Genomic DNA, 20,291 nt, shown 5'->3' on the forward strand with positions numbered 1-20,291 from the left:
GAGAGAGAGAGAGAGAGAGAGAGAGAGAGAGAGAGAGAGAGAGAGAGAGAGAGAGAGAGAGAGAGAGAGAGAGAGAGAGAGAGAGAGAGAGAGAGAGAGAGAGAGAGAGAGAGAGAGAGAGAGAGAGAGAGAGAGAGAGAGAGAGTTTAGGAGTAAACATGTACAACAACAAAGAATAGAAATTGAGAATCGTGTCTCTTCAGAACAAGCGTTGAAGTGGACCGTGGACCCGATAGATTCCAGTCATACCTACCGATGCACACGTCGGTGCTAATCTGTACTTTAGTCCACACAGCGGCTCATTAGCACCTCGGCTCTGCGGGCCCGTGTGGTGTGAAGCCCGGTCTCTAACGGGGGGCTTTGACTCCTCAGTGCGTCCTCCAGGTCCAACGGAACCAACGGAACCAACGGAACCAGACTCAAGCTGCCCGCCTTCTTCCGGAGGTTCAGTCTGGCGAAGCGACACCCAGAGAGCATCGTTCCTGGCAGCAACGTGTAAGTGGGGGCTCTGCGCCGGAAGACAACACGCACACGCGTGGGGAAAGTGGACTAATCGTTGTTTGTGTTTCTTGAAGGGAAATGAAATCCTGGCGCAGGCTTTCCACTGAAGACGCTCTTTAGAAGACTCTCCACGGGAGGGCGTGGCCGTTAGCTCCGAGAATCCACGCGTGTCCCTGTCACGACATTGTCTCCCCATTATTTATTCCAGGCTTAATCTCCCAGCTGGTGCTCTGGGATTTGGTTCAGCTGTCCCAGTGGGACTCGCACCCCGGGACCCCCCCCCCTCCTAACAGATGGTCTCCCGAGGACGTTCCCTTTCGCGTGGAGCCACATGCTGAACATTGAATATAACTTATTGTCCTTCTATTTATGACAGCTGGTTGACAAAGTATTTAATAAAAGTATTTTTGAAATAACCCCTCTGTTTTTGTATGATTACTAACTGATGTGGCTTTTGGGAGCTGAAAGAATCATGAGCTCAAAGCAACGACGTGCCTCCTTCACCGTGCGCGTACACGCCGAGTTATTCAAGTGAGTGGAATAAGGTGAAGCCAGTAGATGAGCGGCACAATGCGAATATTACTTTATGGACTCGACGCGTCACAAAAGGCTCATCCAGCCATGAAAGGAGATTAAAACACGCCATTCAATGAGCATCTGGCACGGCAGATATTAAAATGCTGGACCATCACTCTCATTTATTCTTTTGTGTCACCTTATGTGCACCTAAAGGGTTCAGAAACAATACACAGCCCGTTCTGGGATGAGGGGAGCACGAGGTCCCAAGCTCGCTGCTCATTGGCCCGTTGGAGACATCCGTTAGTGGTCCCACTGGTTCGGTCGGCAGCTCGTCCCAACAAGTCGTCTCCACTGAGTGTGTGGGATCATATTGTGACCGACGCGGTGCTCTGTCGCCACATCAGCTGCTCCGTGACGCTGCCAGGCCACGTGACGCGGCATCCGAGTTACGAACGAGCTGGCATCGAACCCGCGGAGCAGCAACCGAAACGGAACCGGTTTCGGTTGATCGCTGGGATTGTGAGGGCGGAACGGAACAGGAAACCAGTACTCAGACCCGCACAACATAACACACACTGGATGTCAAATGAGGCTTGTTTATGCAAAAGATTATACTGAAATAAAAGCACAACAGTACATGTATAACTATTCTACCACTACGCAGTAAAGTAGTCCCTGTAACCGTCACATGTTTGATTTATAAAATATTACTCTGCAAAGTGAAGTTTCCCTCTAAAAAGTAGTGCAGAGGTATCGAGCTTATGAAAAATAAATGCTCATTAAGCGCTATAAATACAAACTGCATTTCATATGTGTTGTGTGTGTGGCCCAAAACCATCAGAATGTGCGTTTGCAAAATCAGCGATGGAACTCGGATAGAACTGATTATGCTACTTGGTGGCGTTTGCATATTTGCACAATGTTATATTGGATGAATTGCAGATCTGTTGGATAATATTGTCCACTCAAGCACACATTCTTTTGGCCTTTAAGAGAGACTTCATTGGGCTGAACTGTGGCTGGTTTTTGGCCCCAGGACCCCCAAAGCAGGTTAATCTAGCAGGTCATTCTGAAAACAGTAAATACTAATTATTAATTGATATAAACTGGGTCTATTTTATTGTGTCACACTATAAACCATGCACGCTACAACATGTACAAAATACTCAGCATTGACACAATTATTGCTTCATCACTGGTAACTACACCGGTGGTTTAGTGTTATGTATCATCACATTCCTCAGATGAACTCAAGGCCCCCTTCATCGAGTGTGTATGTGTGCGTGTGTGCGTGTGCATGTCTGTCTGTCTGTCTGAAGCTTATCTCACATTCTGCTGCAGCAAACCACAATAATATTTAGGGTGGCCAGGTCCGGCTGCTTCCTCAAGGACCTCTCGTGGTTGCGGTGACTCAGAACACTTTGCCAGTTTCATACCGCCATTGACTGATTTGAAAATGGATGTCGAGAAACACAAGAAAAAAGTGGATATTTTTCCCATATGATTGATCACATTATCTAGATATTTCTCTGAGATTCAAGCTGCAACCACAGCTTTGTACCGTGTCATTTTTCAAATATGTTTTCATGGTGTACTCAAAGTAAAGTAGAAGTAGTGTAAAACAACACGATAAGGTGGACAGAGTGTGGAAGACGGGTACCTCAGATGTGTTCAGTGTGAAGAGACAAGTTCAGAAAAGACAAGAACTGTGCATGGCTTTGGTAATAAGACATCTTTATTAATCATTTGGAGAGACATGCTAGATCTCTGTACACTGTGAATGGAGAGCCAGCTCTGGACTGATCAGGTCCGCTGCACAGAGCTGTGAAAGAACATCCACCCCCCACCCCAAGGGAATGGCCATGGCCTCCATCCTCAAGTGCTCACCCCCCCCCCCCCCCCCCCCCCCCCCACCCCCCCCCACACACGCCAAGACATTGGCTGGTCCATTTCCAGGGAACGCTAAAATGGGCCTCTAAATGGGACTCTACTTTAACATGTAAGGGGAATAAATACAAAGGAAACGTCTACAGAAACTGATTATCCATTTGTCCTCGTTTAAAAATAAATAGTAATTTCTCAAAAAGTGCTCTCGTTACAAGGCTGTGTGGTCGGTAATGAGAGCAGTACATTCCTGTTTGGTGAAAATAAATAGGCAGCAACACAGAGGGTCGATACATTATGACTTTTTCTTTCAGTCCGAGGGATTAGAGCTTGAAAGGCAACCCGTCTTTGTCCCTCCCAAACCCATAAGAGGGCTTTCCAGCCAATATCTCCCTTTGAGGCTCCATGCGACTCGCTCTCTCTCGCTCAGTGTTATTATTTGGCTCATTCCAAGGGTTAAAAAGGCTCACTAGTTCTCACAGGAGTGCTCCCCTTTTTGGACACGTGTGAACAATCCATGAACGTTCGAGTCTACTCTAAGTCACAGTACTCCAAGCGTTTTTTTATACCATGTTTTCTAAGACTTACAGTGTCACTAATTCTAAAACATGTTCTTCAAAAAGTGCATTAAGGTTTCACTTCAGAGACGGATCAAAGTGGTGTTCACAACACTGGCTGACTTCCCCACGAGTGGATGTTATGATACCTGGCTCTAAAAAAAAAAAAAGAGTAATTAAATTAAATTAAAACAACATTGCATAATTCCAACGTCAGTAGTCAGTTTAAACACCAGCAGCAAAGAAAACCTCCCCTCAGTGGGAGACAACCGGACAGGTCTGGATTCAAGTGACATTGACAATGAAGCGTTTCAGAACTTCATATGAACCTGAAAAAGGTCTACGAGTGAAAATTAGTCTTCTACCAGGACAAGAAGCAGTTTCTAAAAACGTTAGCGGTCCGGGTTGATACCAGAACCATCATTGAGTCTACAGACCAGCACAGGGGGGACTCTGTGTTCATGTTCCTCTGTGACACCGGACGAGGCCTTCGATCCTCCATCACTCCCCTAAAGCGCATGTGCAGACTACAGTAATCACAACTACCAAGATATCACACGATGCAACGGCAGATGTCACATTGCTGTGGTGGTGGTGGGGTGGGGGGGATCTATGACACGCCGCAAACAAATGGTGACCTACGTGGTGCCGTAATGTGGCGAGAATGTAACGAATTGGCAGTGGCCCTCTACGTGACTGCATTGTAGCGTTGCCTATACAAAAAGCACACATTTACACACACACACACACAACAAAGAGATATTCTGAAGTCAAGTATACAAATCCAGTTCGACAGTTCCCATAAACAAAAAGACAGTCATTATCAGAGTGCGGTAAGTCACTGGTGCAATGTTACCGTTTACATATTCAAACTTGTGCACACTGGTAGACAGTACCTATGCTCAAAAAACGAGGCATGCATTAGATACTCAAGATGATGCAGTTCGGTTGCTGTTGAATGACCGGAGCGCAGAATTATGGATCCCACCACGGTTATTGGCAGGAGAGCTGTGATTGGCTCTCCAAACCTGAGGCTTTTTAGGCTTAAAGGTTCTCTACAGAGAGGGGAAGTCCCGCCCCTTTCCGGTGGACCTCCATGGGACCTTATTTAGGAATAATACTTATCGTAGTCAATGAGACAAATCTTTTTTTTAATATCCTGTTTTGACATGAATTGCACACGCGATGTTTGTCAGTTTAAAAGAAAATATTTCACATCAGGAAAGTCTCATTTTGCCGTAAAAATGTTGAGGTATAAGACGTAATTAGAGAGAACAAACGTGGCGTTCGTAAAGTCTCTCGCTTGAAGCTACGACGCCTGTGTTTCGAACTCCACCAACAAACAGGTCTCGCTCTTTTCTTTCCCTTTACCGGCGAGTAAAAGAACGTTACATCGGTTCAGCACACAGCCACGCTAGCTAGCAAGCTAGCTAACTAATTAGCAAGCTAACTAGCTAGCCAAAGTAACGGCCGTGTTGGTGTTAGTGACCTATTGGCCGCTTTTACACAGAAATCAATAGTACTACAACAAACTGTCACTTGTTGACGTGCAAGACTATTTTTTAAATTGACAAACATCATGTGTGCATTTCAGGGCACGATTCATAACAGGATCAAACTGTGATTTGTCTTTGTGGCGGTTGGCTGCTGCCCTTCTGCTACGTCAGCGCCGCATGAGAATTCCTCCAGATAATAGTTGTTTGCTGCTATATTAATGCTATGAATATAGAAGATATTTGGAACCCTCCAGGTTTAAACTGGTTGCGTCTCAGTGATATGCCTTGAGATGGCTAAGTGTAGGTATGAATGGCTACGTCAGGGGATCGATAAAGGTTTCTCGTGACTAACATTTGGGTAATAATGTGGGGAGGACCTCCATTTTTGCCTCTAACAAGAGTGGGATCCATAGAATAATGTCTAAAACCATCTGCTCTTATCAAACCATCAAATACAGAGCCGAGTTGTTTGCATCTTTAAAAAAACAACCTTTCCCTGAATATACAAAAATACAAAAAAGAAACTGGGGAAACTTCCTTTTCTACTTAAAAAAAAAAACTTGTATCCACATATGTAAGTTGGGGTTCTTCTTTTTTTCATCTTTTTGTTTTTTCGCAAGTTGTAAGACTTTTTGGCAGTTTCATTAACAAAGTAGGCTACACTACTTTTAGAACCAAATTCACATATTGCTAGTTCCAACCGATGACCAATAGTCAGGTGAGGAGGCCAGATTCTCAACGTGCAAAGTCAACTGCAGGTTAACCAATAGGAAGCAACATAACAAGCATGTGGCGTGAATGATGTTTTGTTTTTTGTTCCACGAAGGTGCCGAGCATTAACAGGAGCACCCGCCTTCGGTAGTCTGGGGCTCCTGCGGTTTGTCCAACTTGATGTCGATCACTGGAGAACAACGTTAAGGAAGCTTTGGGAACATTCGGTGTTGGATCAGCCACATTCACATATCAATTAGCTGAAAGGATCATTCCTTTACATTCAGAGAACTGAGGACTTAATGTTTGACTGTTGACCACTAGATGGGGCTATTTCCCCATTAATCTATGTATTGCCATTAAAAGGCCAGGCATCAACAATTCTAACCACTTATAGCCAAAGAAAACTTTTGTGGGACCATTTATAAATAAATAAAATGTACAAAAAAGTAAAACAAGTACAAATATTCTTAAAACAGAATCAGGAATCAAGTAATTACAGCAATACTCACCTGACCTCCTCCACATGTTATTCAGCTAAACAGGAAATCATCTCTTCTATTGTTAGTAATAATGAGAATGGCTGTCACTGTCGCTGATGCACTATTGAGTGTTAATGAGTTAAAATGATTCTGCAGTGTTATTTTTTTGGTTTTTTACACAATTCAGAAAAGGTTTAATTTCCATGTTATTATTATTTTCCATATTTTGCAGTGAGAACAAAGGGCATCGGGCTCTGTTTTGAAGGAGACAAGAAGTGTATCATGCTTTCATAATACCACAGTGAGTGTGGCAGCACGCCACCTTTATTATTCACTTTTCTTGCTAAATTAATGCATGTATAAGGAGGCCTACGGAGACTGTGGCCTACATATTGTATGCAATGGAGTGTAAACAGTCCCACTGGGGCTTTTCACAAGCCCGCCCTGCAGTGGTGGTGCTGTTAGCGCAGCGGGTTGATGCGCGTGTGCTCATGAGGAAGCATTTCAGTCTTTCAATGCAAACGTACACTTGAGCACTCCCGTTTGGATTGTGGAGGCCTGATCTCCAGCAGACCGAGTCAGCCCTCTGATACCTGTGTGTGTGTGTGTGTGTGTGTGTGTGTGTGTGTGTGTGTGTGTGCAGGTACAGTCTACAGCATCTCCTGAACAGTGAGTGATGAGCCCCATTTCTGTGCCACAGTCATAGCATATGTTTCATATTGTCGTCGTGTGCACAAATTGTTCAGGAAGTTAACGGCTTATAAACAATAGACAGGCGGCTTGCAGCTGCAATAAACATCTGCCGAACATCGTCTGTTCCCAGAGGAAACCTCAATAACCGGAAATCGTGTGTCAAGACTACACGATTTGACTTTTGTAGCCACTAGGGGGCAGCACAACCACGCTGTAAACGCATCACAGACACATTGCCCCCTTTAAGTTGACATGGTGAAAGAGTTGCATTTCTGATACTCTGGAGGGGAATATAGAGCTAAATGCTCCACTGTGTTCACCAGCCTGCTGTCAGCTTTTATTGCTGGGCAGTAGCGCACAGAGGGTTTATGAGAGCTTATTTCTGGAAAAAAACACACGCCGATGATGAGAGGGGCGACCCAACACAGTAAAGTCCCAGACCATAACAACTACAACAACCACAAAAATAACGAGCTGCAAGATGCTACAAGGCACTGCAGCGCGGGGGGACTGCAGAATCCGCTGCGCATTCTCTTTGGGGTTCTTCCCTACAAGTAATATTGACTGATTTAAAATCATATCTTTAACAAAATATCAAAAAGACAAGAGAGCCGAGGATGGAACAGAAGAGAGTCCACTTGCTGTGGGGGCAGGGGGCTTCATTGTTATTCTTAAAGCGCATGAATGCTGCACACCTGACAACACATGCATGCTTGGGGGTCTTGTAGCGGCATTCTGTATTCTTCTGGGTTTTAACACCTCAACTGATGTAATGTTCTTCACAAAACAACCCTGAATAATATGAGCTACTTCAGAACAAATCAACTAAATCACGGAGTGGCTGATGATGGCCACGGGCCTGCCGTGACTCATGTTGCTCCCTGGCTCTCCCTCATTAACGTGGACGACCCCGGCACTTGATCTGGGTCAAGCGGCCTCTTCTTGCTCTCTGCGGTCCCACAGTGGCGTGGTACCCGGCGACCCTGCTGGAAATTGCTCTCCGACAGAGAGCGGAAGACTGAGCCCCAGAGGCCCCCGACATCCACCACAAGTCAGCGTGACCCCAACAAGCGATTTAACGGAACAGAGAGCACACTGTGATTACTTTCTTAAAAAAACTATCTAGGAGTCGTTAAAAAAAAGTAAATACCAAGTGGAACTTGTATCCAAGTCTTCCATTAAATCACTTTTGTTGGGTACTTTGCTTACAGTCCCTGAATCGTTGCTTAAGGGCCTTTACGCTACAGGCGTTTTGTTCTTTCTCGTATGATTAATTTGCTTACTTTTTTTCCGTAATGAGGTCACTTTGTCGGAGTGAATAAAGGTATCAACCAATCGCGTTATGCAGAACAGACTTACACGTTAATGTACAACAACCAAACAGCCCCAACAGAAGAGAGTCAGGCTTTGAAGCAAATTGGACATAGTGGCCCAAATAGTGGAATAACAGTTTTTTGTCTCGTAATGCCACGGGGCCCAAACATACTTATTTATATTGGAAAAGAGGCATCTGAAACTCATAGGATAATTTATTTTTAAAGTAAATCACGTTGGGTATTTAAATCTTTGTGTCCTAGAATCCAGGTTTTCTTTTAGTGGACCGGGGGCTGGAAGGCTTGTGCGTATGCTCTCTTTGCGTTGTGCGCCACTGACTTCACTCCTCCCGTCAGTATTAAAGGACCAGATCCACTCCCTCTGCTCATACCTTTCACAATAAAATCCCTAGACGTAGACACTGTGTAACTGTTTACAAGACAGAACTCTAAAAAGAAACTCAATAAAATAGCTTACAGTAGCTTCAGGCCATAGACAGTTTAGCTCAGACTGCCAGACGCTGAGTCAATAGGATCCTGGTAGAAGGTCCTCTGCCCTCACACGTCTGTGCAATTCTTTTTAAAAGGATTGCAACTGACGCAAATTTGCATCGGCGCCAGTGTGAACAGTTTTGACGCATAATATATAATTTTGCATTTTCAAGCCCCCTGTGTAAAGGCCTTAATATGAAGAACAATGTAAATATCCTGTGCACCATGCCATATTAAAAGTGCAGGTGATAAAACACATTCAGGCTATTGAACATGCGCGTCATTTCCGTGCTTCTCCCAGTAAAATCAATACTATTCCCAATACAATAACAACAGAAGAGACGCTCCATTAAGTGACAGCGGAGCTGCCATCACCTGCCATCCATCAGCACACCTCCACCGCTCACAGCCATTATGCCTCATTAAAGACAGAGGGTTCTTTTTTAAACAGAAGAGAGATAAAGGTAATTGGCTGGATGTGAGTGATGAATTATAGCCAGGAAATATGTCTGACTGCAATAAAAAAGCAAAGGGGCCATCCCCACAGTTCAGAGGGCTGTCAGGTTACTGAGTTTATTATTGAGGCCACGCAGTTTGCGAAGGCTGCCAACTCCCAGTAAACGATGAGTGGGCGATAATCAGAGCTGCTCGGGAGACAAATGAAGGCATTCTTCCTCCACACCAAGGTCACCGTCTATTGATGTTGGAGTCGGAGCAGATGAATGCGGCGAGACAATGCTATATGCACATAGTACAAGAAAAAGACATCTTCATAATTCACCCACAGTTACCATAGAGATGGCAGCTCACTTTGTGTGCTGACGAGGATGAGAAGGACGAGCGCTGTCAGAGGAAGAACAGCGACAACTTGAAATGCTGCCGACTTACTGTATGCAAATCTTAAAAACTACTGATGCTTGCACAACTGTAAAACAACATATACGGGGGGGGGGGGGGGGGGGGGGTATTCCTCAGGCTACATCCACACAACTATTATTGAGTTCCCAGACTTTCCTTTTATTATCAACGCTTATTTTGTTCTGCACAACTTATTGTGAGGTTCACATTGAAACTGTAAAGGAACAAAAGCATAAATGCTCTCCAGTACGACAGGAACAGAGCTACGAGTGTGAGAACAGATAACCAAACAGAAGAATTCAGTGAACTAAATAGTTTTAAAGATTACAGTATCTGTTATGCGTGGAATGTCTCTTTGAACTGCAAACTACAAAAGTCTAAATGAGTGTGAAGTGTAGGCTGCTTTATTGTTACCCACGTCTGATATATTTACAGATGTGAGGATTAATGCGGGCGAGGAGCCAACACGGCTCTCTTTAGTCACTGATTAAAATGACGCTACTTCCTGAAACTCCTCTGGAGCTGCTATCACAAGGAGATTGAAATGAGAAAATGTTTCCTCTGAGCTGAAGCGGTTAACATATTATCATTAACATGGGTTTAATAGAACAAAGGGGTGTGTAAATGGTCAAAGGATACTCCCTTCTTTGCTCGTTTCTTGCATACTTTCCATTCCCGGAAGAGCAGCGGCCACACGTCGAAACAGCTGGAAACAGAATGGAAGAGAACGAGTTAACTTCAAGGAGAACACAAGATGCAGAGATCCAGACATCATCCATCCCTTTGTCCTGATTTCCATGCAGCCATTTACTATTATTCATTTGACTTGGATATGAACTTTCTTCAGATTTGGTTAATTCTATACACACTGTGACGTTTTTTTAAAAGTATTAATAACATGGAGTAATGCAGTTAAGAGAGCAGACTGATTTACAGAGTTACTTTACAACTAAATAAAAGAATGTCTTGAATGCTGAGGCTGCTAACCTGACCAGATTGAGTGTGAAGTCTCAGTCTAAGTTGACTTTATACCATTAACACAAACAGTTTCAACCTGAAATCATCAATCTCATTTTTGGGGAAAGTCATGTTTACGCGATGATTTGACGCATTTCCCAGTGTTAAAAAACACCTGTGGTTATGCATCTTACTCCATGACGTATTAGTTCTCATGGAAGATGGTGACATTGATGCCGACGCCTCATCTCAGCGGGAAGCTCTGTGACCTTTGCATGAAAGGTTTCCCACCGCGGTGTTGCATCCTGGCATTTGGCTGTCAGACTCCACCGTCCTGAAGCGAGCTGAAGAATAGCCTCCTCTGTCTGCACGGCGCCGCGGGGCGAGCGAGGCCAGCAACACCGTTCACTGACCGACACAGTGCAGCTCGCCTTCGTCGCGCTACTTATGAACTCAGACAAACGTCTGCACAGAAACTCATCGCTGTTGTCCAACCGGGTACGTTTCCCTTTGTATCGGGATCCCACTAATTTCTCTAAACATCAGATTTATTCATTAAATGTCACTAAAAAAGACTGAATACCTGCACAATTCAGAGAAGAGCTGCTTTACTACTACGAGTAAGGTATTTATAGGTATCCTGTAGGAGGTTTTTACCACCAGCGGTGTTTTGGTGAGGGATGCACTCGCATGAGCACTAGACGTGACACACATTGCAAGTTTCATGCAATGCCACTAAATCACAGCCAGGAAACAGAGCAGTGAGCCAGGAAAGGCAGTGATGGAGTGCTAGGACATGCTCATAAATAACAGTAGTGTGTGTGACATGTCGTCCGACCATGGAGACGTGATCAATACATATGTTTGACGTTGTCAGGCTGCCTCTCTCGGGGCGTAGCAATCGGTTGATTGGATGAAAAGTGTCAAAGATTGTTACGTGAAGACTGACAGGAGGAGAGCTCAAACCCTGCCACCTCCACACGGCTGGCAAACCGCTGCGTAAAGTCTGCGTGAGTGCATCTGAATAGTCTGCCATTCTTTATTAGAGACATATCGCAGCAGCAGACTTGCTCTGAACTCACCTGCTTGACGTTGTAGCCCGTCTTGGCGCTGGTCTCTATGAACATGACGCTCAGCTCTTTGGCCCTCTGTTCGCCTTCCTCAATTGTGATTTGCCTGTGAAGAAGTCGGGGAGTTATCATGAAAACGTTGCAGATCAATGCATTATAAATAATAGCAAAGTGTTTAAAGTGTGTGGGCACAAAGCGGAGGCTTCCACCGTCGACAGACAATAAGAGGCGAGCGGCCGCCAGACGTGCAGTAAAGCCCACTAACTGCAGCTGGAGCTCCTGCTCTTCTGGGCTAGTGAGAATGCACCAGACTTATTAGCTAATGACTGGAGAATGATTAACGACATTGTACTGCGAGACATTAATAACAGCCAATTTGCATCGCGCCTTAATGAATCTGGCAGTGTGGGTTTGGCTCTCGCTGTGTCAGGTGTCCATAACACACACGGAGAGATCAGAGCCTTCCTGCTGACTGCGCAGCAGCCGCTTCATTAAGACGGCCGGCTTGAATCAACCTGCCGCGAGTCTGCTGGAAAGCAATGACGTAACCAGACTTCTCTGTTCCTCTTAACACAAAGGACATCTTAGCTGTACAAACAAAAGGAAAGCTCTCCTTTTAACGGACTGGCTGTAACCCCAGTCTGAACACAAGTTATCCTGTAGTGCAACGCACCACACAACGCTCCTCCCCTGCATCACAGCACAGAAGAAAGATTCACTCTCTGTGAGGAGAGGGAGGAGCAGCGAGAAGAGAAAACACTGCACTGGAGATGCATTTGCATAAAAACACCAGCTGACAGAGTTGCACCAGCGCTGCTGTGGCTATAACATCATCAGACAATTTCACAATGGGTGCAAAATATGTGGCATCTGAGCAACAATTCATGCACGGCAGCAGAGCATCCGGAGTTAGAGCGCAGCTCTCACTTCAGCCACGTCTCCTCAAAAGGGAAATGCAAAGCAGAGAGATGAGTCGTTACTCTGCATAACAAAGTTAACAAAAAGATCAATTTAATCCTCTTTTTGTATTCTCCGAGAGGCATTAACTTGTCTTAACTTTGTAGTTGATTATGACACATGAATCTCTCTCTCTCTCTCTCTCTCTCTCTAATATATATTTAAGACCGATTTACTTTTTAGTTTATAGGGTTTGATTTAAATTTGTTTCATATTTATTATTATTATTATTATCTTTCCAAGATCTTCCTCGTTGCCAGTGCTTTGGTATACATAATACAATCTTAAGTAAAGGGTTAAACTGTTACAGCTACCACCCCACGGAGGGTTATGGCTCCACCCGGTAGTTCTTCTACCGGCTGAGCAGACACAGTTAGCGGCGAGCATTTAGCTGCAAAAAGAACCTGACATTTCCTTCAGGAATAAGTGGGGACAGAAACCGAATAGCTAAATGAATGCTAATGTCAGCAGCTGTCGACCACCACTGGAAAGTACACACCAAAGTATTGCAGCAGCAGGATAGAAACAGTCAGCGTGCAGTACATCCCGCTCCACCAGGTTTGATGCTGCCTGGTGTACGATGCACACTTGGGCCTCCGGGGACCCTGCAGCCCATAAGCTGTGCATACGCCGACCCCCCTCGGTTCTTAGCATTGTGAGAAGCTCCACCACGCATGAACAAAGATAACCACATTGCACCATATCATATCACAGCAAAGCAAAACCCTCAAATCAAGTGATGTTAGGTTAGACGTGTCAGTGCTGAACTAAATGGACCCATTTCACTTAACGCCGCTCTGTCTAGGACTGTTTTTATTTTGGGTTTTTTCTACCTTTTTTACAATTTAACATTCATTTAAATTATTTTTAATTTTATTTAACAGTGTAGCCATTCTTCTGACTTAATTGTTCTGCAAATCTTGGATTATTTTTTATTTTGTGATGCCGTCGGCTCCTGCTCTCCACCACTGCGATCTGGTCAACTGGCGTTGGCCGACAGTCTCTTGCTGGCTGGCCGACAGTCTCTTGCTGGCTGGCCGACGGTCTCTTGCTGGCTGGCCGACAGTCTCTTGCTGGCTAGCCGACAGTCTCTTGCTGGCTAGCCGACAGTCTCTTGCTGGCTGGCCGATGGTCTCTTGCTGGCTAGCCGACAGTCTCTTGCTGGCTGGCCGACGGTCTCTTGCTGGCTAGCCAACAGTCTCTTGCTGGCTGGCCGACGGTCTCTTGCTGTCTGGCCGATGGTCTCTTGCTGGCTGGCGGCTGCGGGCGAGCCGGCCGACTCCCTGCTCCGTGCTGTTGCTCTGAGGCTGGTCACCTCTCAGCGGTCCTGGTGCTCCGGTGGTCCGGTCCGTGGTTGGCGATTGCGTCCTCCTCGTCTGCCGTGGTTCTGCAGTGTTCCACCTCGCAGCTCCTCGGGCTCAATGGCTTCTCTGCTCCTCTGTTCGTCTCGGCCATCGAGGCGCTCGGACTCCATCAGCCCCGTTGCATCCACAGGGCCTCTCGCGGAGGGTTTGTTTGCTCCTGGCCTGATCGCTCCACGCTTTCCATCCCCTCCCTCTGGTCGGCCGCGCGCATCGCTGCAGCTCGTCATCACAACAACAGTCCCCAAGAGCGAGATGGTGGCAACGAAATTAGGAACTGTTACAGCTCCCCCACCACCCTCTACTCTTCCTGCTGACTCCACTCCCCAAAACTGGACTGGTACACCTTTTATTACCTTCAAGATGTCGTCCTTTTATGCAGTTCTTTGGTTCCCCTATTTTAGTTTGTATTTGTAATTTTCTATTTCTCTATTGTGTTCATTGCCTATATGACATTGTCTCCTTTGCCTCATGTATTTTCTGAAATATTTACTTGTATTGATGTTGTGTTTTTACCTTGCTTCTATGTAGAGCACTTTGTAAACCCTGTTTTTAAAAGGTGCTATATAAATAAATGTATTATTATTATTATTATTATTAAATGTATTATTTCAGGATGTCTTAAAGTCCAGCGACACACAGCTACCTCCAAACGGACCCAGAGGCTGTTCCTCTCCCTCACGCTGAGGTGTTCCAACTCATTTGTCAATGTCAGCCACATTATTTACAGCGCTGTCAGATCAGGTGCCAAGTCATGTCCTCAGACACCGGCATACGACGCACTACCTATTCTTGTTCATTTGATGTACATTTCGATATTGTCACAAAGTGAATCCATAAAGACTCGTCAGTGTCAGTTCTGACAGCGTAGCACCACTAAAGGAACACGGAACAAAGCCCACAGCGACGCCAACATTTATCATCGCTTGCATGTGCAACTTCTACTGGCTCAACCACATTTGCATGAGGGGGGAAATGTGGTGCTGGAGTAACAAAACAGTAACAATCCATATTCTTTTCTGCACTGATTTGAGGCTCATCATACACAGAGATGAGGTTGAGTCAGATGTAAAGCCAGTAAACAACCTTCACTTCTATGTCAGGGAACATTTAATGGACTAACATAAATGACTGAAAAGGTTCAGTAGTTTTCAGTTCAGTTTTTCTGGAGGAAAACATCTTCAAAATAATTTTATGTGAATTAATATCACAACTCATTGGAGACTATTCAAAATGAGAGTCCCCAGCATTATATTACATGTTCTATGACTAGATTGAAAAGGAAAAGGGTTCATTTTCAAAGTCAGACTCTGCTGTACAGCAATAACAATAATCAAATGTTGATTCAAATTTGGAAATGAAAATGCAATAAAAACAAAGTAACCTGATATTCTGCTTATGACAAATTTAAAAAAAGTTTTTATATTGAAAAATAAATGTTCTATTTGACATTTCATTTACAGTGCACAATATTGTGCAAAAAGATCAAATCTGACTTAACATGTAATTATTAATGTGGTCCACTGTACATTCTGATAACACTTCCGGAAATTAGATGTCAAACTGCTTTTCCAATTAAAATAGGATTATTGCTGTTTACACTATCATATTAATAAAGTCCCCTTTGAGTTTCCATACTTTTGATATCATCTTAAATAAATGGAAACACATGGGATCTTAAATGGAAACACATGGGATTCTTGCCGGGTCTTACTGTACCTTCACAATTTCAATCTCAAAAACCAAGAGTTCCTGCCTTTGGTCTGTTGGCATGGCAACCACGAAGTTATATTGACAGAGCCAGCGAGCTGCATCTTTGAAACTGCCATCCTCAGCACTTTCTTTTATGCATGCCCTGCAGTCAGTTGCACGTTGTTTCTAAGACACAAGAATGCTTCCGCTGCTCAAAGTAGATCCTCGACATGTTCATGCTGTGTAGAGCAATTCAATTATGTGTGCGCCACTTATGCATGGAAATCTGATTCTGAGCCAGAGGATCAAGCCCAATCGCTCCACAACAACATCGACCATGTTGGCCCACCGTTTTCTCAAACTGAGACGAGATCAGTCAACCAGACCAGAGAGTAGACGGTCAGCTGTTTTAGCAAAGTGTCGACTTGGTAAATACTGGGCTCCTCCAGCAGACACCACCCCTTTGTTTGATAGCGCCATCAGCCTCCAGCCTCACAGCTCCGGTGACACTGGGCGTGTGTCATGTCCCACAGCTGTCAGTCACTCATTGGCTCAACAATAACGTTGAACAGCTGCAATTCTGTGTATCAACGCGAGTAAAAACAATGGAGATAAAGTGGTTCAGCGTATTTTCAGTAAAAGAAGGAAGCAACATTGGGACTTATGACTTTACGTCTGTATTCTATCTCGAGCAAAGGGAATGCACCATTCATGCATTTTGGCAAAGGCAATTTTATGGTTCAATTCTCCCTGTATTTTCACGTCATCTCACCTTTACCCTGCTTCAAATCGATGTCTTTCTCCTTCTCAGCTGTATTAAACAGCATCATATTAATTATAAAAAATAAGTCCCCTGTGCACATCGATCCTGATTGCTTGAGTGTCACCGGGGGCCAAGTCACTGAGTTATTGCTTTGAAAGTGGAAAAAATGATTGCTTGCTTGTAGAAATTAGAGCCGCTGAGTTACCTAATGTTCCACCATAATTACTATGACAACACGCAACATAACCTGTTATGCTAATGAGTGCATTCATTCAGACATTTGATACATAATGGAGCGAATGTACCCGTCTTCATGAGACTTACTGAGGTGGCATTATATGAAGATTCATATGTTAAACTAAGGAGTTATTTTTGGCCTCAAGATAATTAATTCAATAACATACAGATGTATTCAGCAGGACTCTAATCCAATCATCTGCTCTGCAGGGAGTCCGTCTGAGGATGCTCGACTGAATGTTCCCACAGGCCGACAGACGGACTGACACATCATGGTTGCCATGGTGCCGAGACGTGAAAGGAGACGGCGCTACAGGTGCTGTGACATACGCACCTCTTATCCGCCAGGTCTGTTTTGTTGCCGACGAGCATGATGATGACATCACTTCCTCTCTCTGTTCTCACGTCCTCGATCCATTTTGACGTCTGGTGGAATGAATTCACGTCTGCCGAGGAGAAAGGAGTCAGATTAACGATGCGTTATGTTTGTGAACTGCAGCAACGACACCTCTCTCTAAACTAACCTAGTCACATTTCACCTGGAGGTTCAAACAGACATGCTGGGTGTTTTTATAGCAGCTGGCAGGAAATACTCTGCGGAAATCTGTTCAAAATGTGCCCGACATTTTGGATTACCTCCTGCTGCTAATTATTCATTCTAGACAAAGATCTTACACATGCTGATGTTAAGATATACGCTGATAGATGATCCACAATGCACTGGAATCACACAACATATGCATGGTAGCACGTTGGAGTCCCTTTGCCAGGTCTACCGAGTATCGGATTGTATTCTTGGACTGGGACAGTGATGAGACTGGCCCCACCTCCTTTTCAGGGAGGAAAGAAAAGGAACATGGTTTTGGGGTTTTGGGAACATATTTGTCCATAAAATCAGGAATAAAAGGTACTTCCTGAGGGCAATCATATTACATTAAATGTAATTTGCATGTTTAAACATTTAAAAAGAAGCAACAGATAGATTTGAGAAGGACTAAATGTCACTTTCTGTCATGGAAAATTATCCTCACAATAGTGAATATTACATGGTTTTAAAAACTACAGTTGAATACTTCTTGTTACGATTACTGTTAAGCAGAATACCTTAGCGAGGTAATATGATATATTCAGGATAAACAATTCTTTCTATAAAGCAGTAATGTATATATATATATATATAAATGCATTCATAGACATAAATGCTTATGTATATATGGTGCAGTGCAAGCAAATATACAATTCTCTCTTTGTTTTATATAAATCTCTTTTAAACCTAATTAAGAAACACAATGGCCCCCTGATGAAAGTACACGTTGCAGTATCAGGAGCTGGGTTTCTATGGCGACATTCCCGAGAAAGACGCTGTATTAAGTTATTACTGATGTAAATATGTCACAGTAAAAGCACGAGTTGACTCTTGTTACGGAGACACAGGAACTGTGTTTGTGAGCTTGACATCCTGCACTGTACAAAACAAGACAGTTGAAATGTGGCGTGGAGCAATGGGAAGTGAGCCGTTAGACGTGGACGTCGCACCTCGAGCAGCATGAAGCCAGATCACGCCTGCACATAGAATAAAAGACTTCCTAATTAAAACAACGATAGCTTGTTCTGCTGTATTGTTGGACTTGTAGTATTTAGCTGCCTTCGCTGTGACCGCTTACTCAACCAGGACGGAGGACGGAGTGAATTTGAGAAGGGGGGAGCAATAAGTCTCATCTCAATGTGCAGTCCATCAAATTTGCTTATGGGAAATATCAAAGAGATATTTGTTAAATTTCAACTTGGATCCAGCTGTCATAAATGTTTCACAATTAGAGACTGTGAAGGTTTCGGTAAAAAAAAGATAAGAAAACGACAAACTTATGATTACAGATGAACACTAGCAGGCAGAACAGAGGCCACTAAGGGTTATGATGATGTGTCCATATGTCATAAGGGGACACTGACTTGTAATGTCGTACACCACCACAGCCACAGTGGAGTCCCGGATGTAACTGGGGATGAGGCTCCGGAAGCGCTCCTGTCCCGCTGTGTCCCAGAGCTGCAACCTCACCTGGGGTTCAGAGAGAGACAGCTGAGGAGACTGAGATTATTCAGATAGGTAGTCAGAGAGCCACACAGTACACACAGTACACAACACACAGTACACAACACAATGATGGCACAAATAGATAAGCGTCTGAGGGTATTCAGACGCCAGGTCCACACTCATTATTTATGAGTGGCGATAACGCAGCCAAGGTCGTGCTGCAGTATGAAAAGATTCCTCGAGCTAAACAGACATGCAGACACGTTCATATCCATAAAGACAGAGGACACGCGTGTGTCAATGAGCTCATGCATTACTGTAGAAACCAGCAGACACAAAGGCTGCTGGGACATAACGCGTCACATGACACTGTACAGCTGTGACTGAGGCTTCTTACCGTTCGATCCTCCAAGTACATGGTTTTCGACAGGAAGTCAATTCCAATTGTGGCCTGGTTTAGGGGAAGAAAACAGCACGAATGTTAATCCATCCAAAGGTGACACCGGCCCATCAGGACTAACTAACATTCACACACATTCACACACCGTAGGACACGTCGACATGGGCTAGCGGAGCCAGGGATCGAACCGCCGATCCTCTAATAGAAGGACGACCCTGCTCACCACTGAGTAGGGTTGCAAAATTCTGGGAATATTCAAAGTTGGAAACTTTCCACGGGAATTAACAGGAATAAACTGGGAATGTTGGGGTAATTTAACTGTATGTAACTTGTCATAAGCAGACATGCATGCAAACATTTATAATACAACTTTTGAAAATGACATTTTTGACTTATTTGACATTTTGTGAGTAGAACAACAAAAACATATTATTCAACAAAACGTTGAATAAAAAAGGTGTATTCCCTATGATCTCCACCCCCCAAGCCACATTGTTTTGGGGTGTTTTTCCCTGAATCCTTTCAGGTCTAAATGATTTCTTCCTGGACCTCATCAACGTCCTCCTCACTGCTGTCAAAAGTTAGTCTACTGTATACAAATAAACTTGGTATTAAAATGAACATGGCTTCAGTTTACCAAGTAATCAATATGCTAATGACAAACAGTGTTGGGAAAGTTCACTTTCTACATGAACTAGTTCAGTTCATAGTTCACATATTTTAAAATGAACTAGTTCAGGACATAGTTCATAATTCAAAATGTTGAACTAAGTTCACAGCTCCAAAAAATTAACTAGTTCATTTATTTTTTTCAATATGTTGCGAGCTATAATTGAAATCTCTGTCTGCAATACCGCTCTTGGCCTCTACGCAACTCGGCGCTCTCACACTTGCCAGACATAGGGCTGAAACGTTCAGACAACACTGATGACAAAGACGTTCAAAAACAACAGAACGTTTTATGTTTATGTTTCTGGCAGACAATGTTCCCAACCAGCTGCATTCAGGGTCCAGCTGAGCTCGGCGTGCATAGTCTTGTTCTCAACTACATTTAAGTTCCCTGTTATATGCTTTTGCAAAAAGAAAAATTTTCTTCAAAATTCCCGTGGAAACTTTCCGGAAACTTTCCGCCCCTATGCAACCCTACCACTGAGCCACAGTCAAATGATCAGAACAACACGATCATTCGGCCTTCCTCTGCAGATATAAATGTTAAATTAAAGACTATGGAGGACATTCTGCAGATGTGCTGTATTCTGCGACCCTGATAAAGTCTCCAAAGACTGGGTCGGGAACCACAGGCCAGTCTTTGGGAA

At 44.1% G+C, this 20,291-nt stretch overlaps 2 protein-coding genes across 2 annotated transcripts in view; one reads left to right on the top strand and one right to left on the bottom strand.

Moving 5' to 3' along the window:
• The window catches only part of im:7152348 (uncharacterized protein LOC559250 homolog), a 4,211-nt gene extending 3,438 nt beyond the window's left edge, over window positions 1–773 (top strand). The window contains exons 4-5 of the mRNA XM_034531395.1: window positions 373–495; window positions 576–773. Of these exons, the coding sequence (XP_034387286.1) occupies window positions 373–495; window positions 576–621 (169 nt within the window). The 3' untranslated portion in view covers window positions 622–773. The remainder of the gene's footprint in view (window positions 1–372; window positions 496–575) is intronic.
• A 2,180-nt stretch (window positions 774–2,953) lies between these two features.
• The window catches only part of rab6ba (RAB6B, member RAS oncogene family a), a 41,341-nt gene continuing 24,003 nt past the window's right edge, over window positions 2,954–20,291 (bottom strand). The window contains exons 3-8 of the mRNA XM_034531025.1: window positions 18,973–19,026; window positions 18,494–18,599; window positions 16,878–16,989; window positions 11,546–11,639; window positions 10,146–10,212; window positions 2,954–5,858 (exon numbers count right to left, since the gene is read on the bottom strand). Coding sequence (XP_034386916.1) covers window positions 5,794–5,858; window positions 10,146–10,212; window positions 11,546–11,639; window positions 16,878–16,989; window positions 18,494–18,599; window positions 18,973–19,026 — 498 coding nt within the window. The 3' untranslated portion in view covers window positions 2,954–5,793. The remainder of the gene's footprint in view (window positions 5,859–10,145; window positions 10,213–11,545; window positions 11,640–16,877; window positions 16,990–18,493; window positions 18,600–18,972; window positions 19,027–20,291) is intronic.

The sequence above is a fragment of the Cyclopterus lumpus genome, chromosome 4, assembly GCF_009769545.1.
Source record: "Cyclopterus lumpus isolate fCycLum1 chromosome 4, fCycLum1.pri, whole genome shotgun sequence".
Taxonomy (NCBI): domain Eukaryota; kingdom Metazoa; phylum Chordata; class Actinopteri; order Perciformes; family Cyclopteridae; genus Cyclopterus; species Cyclopterus lumpus.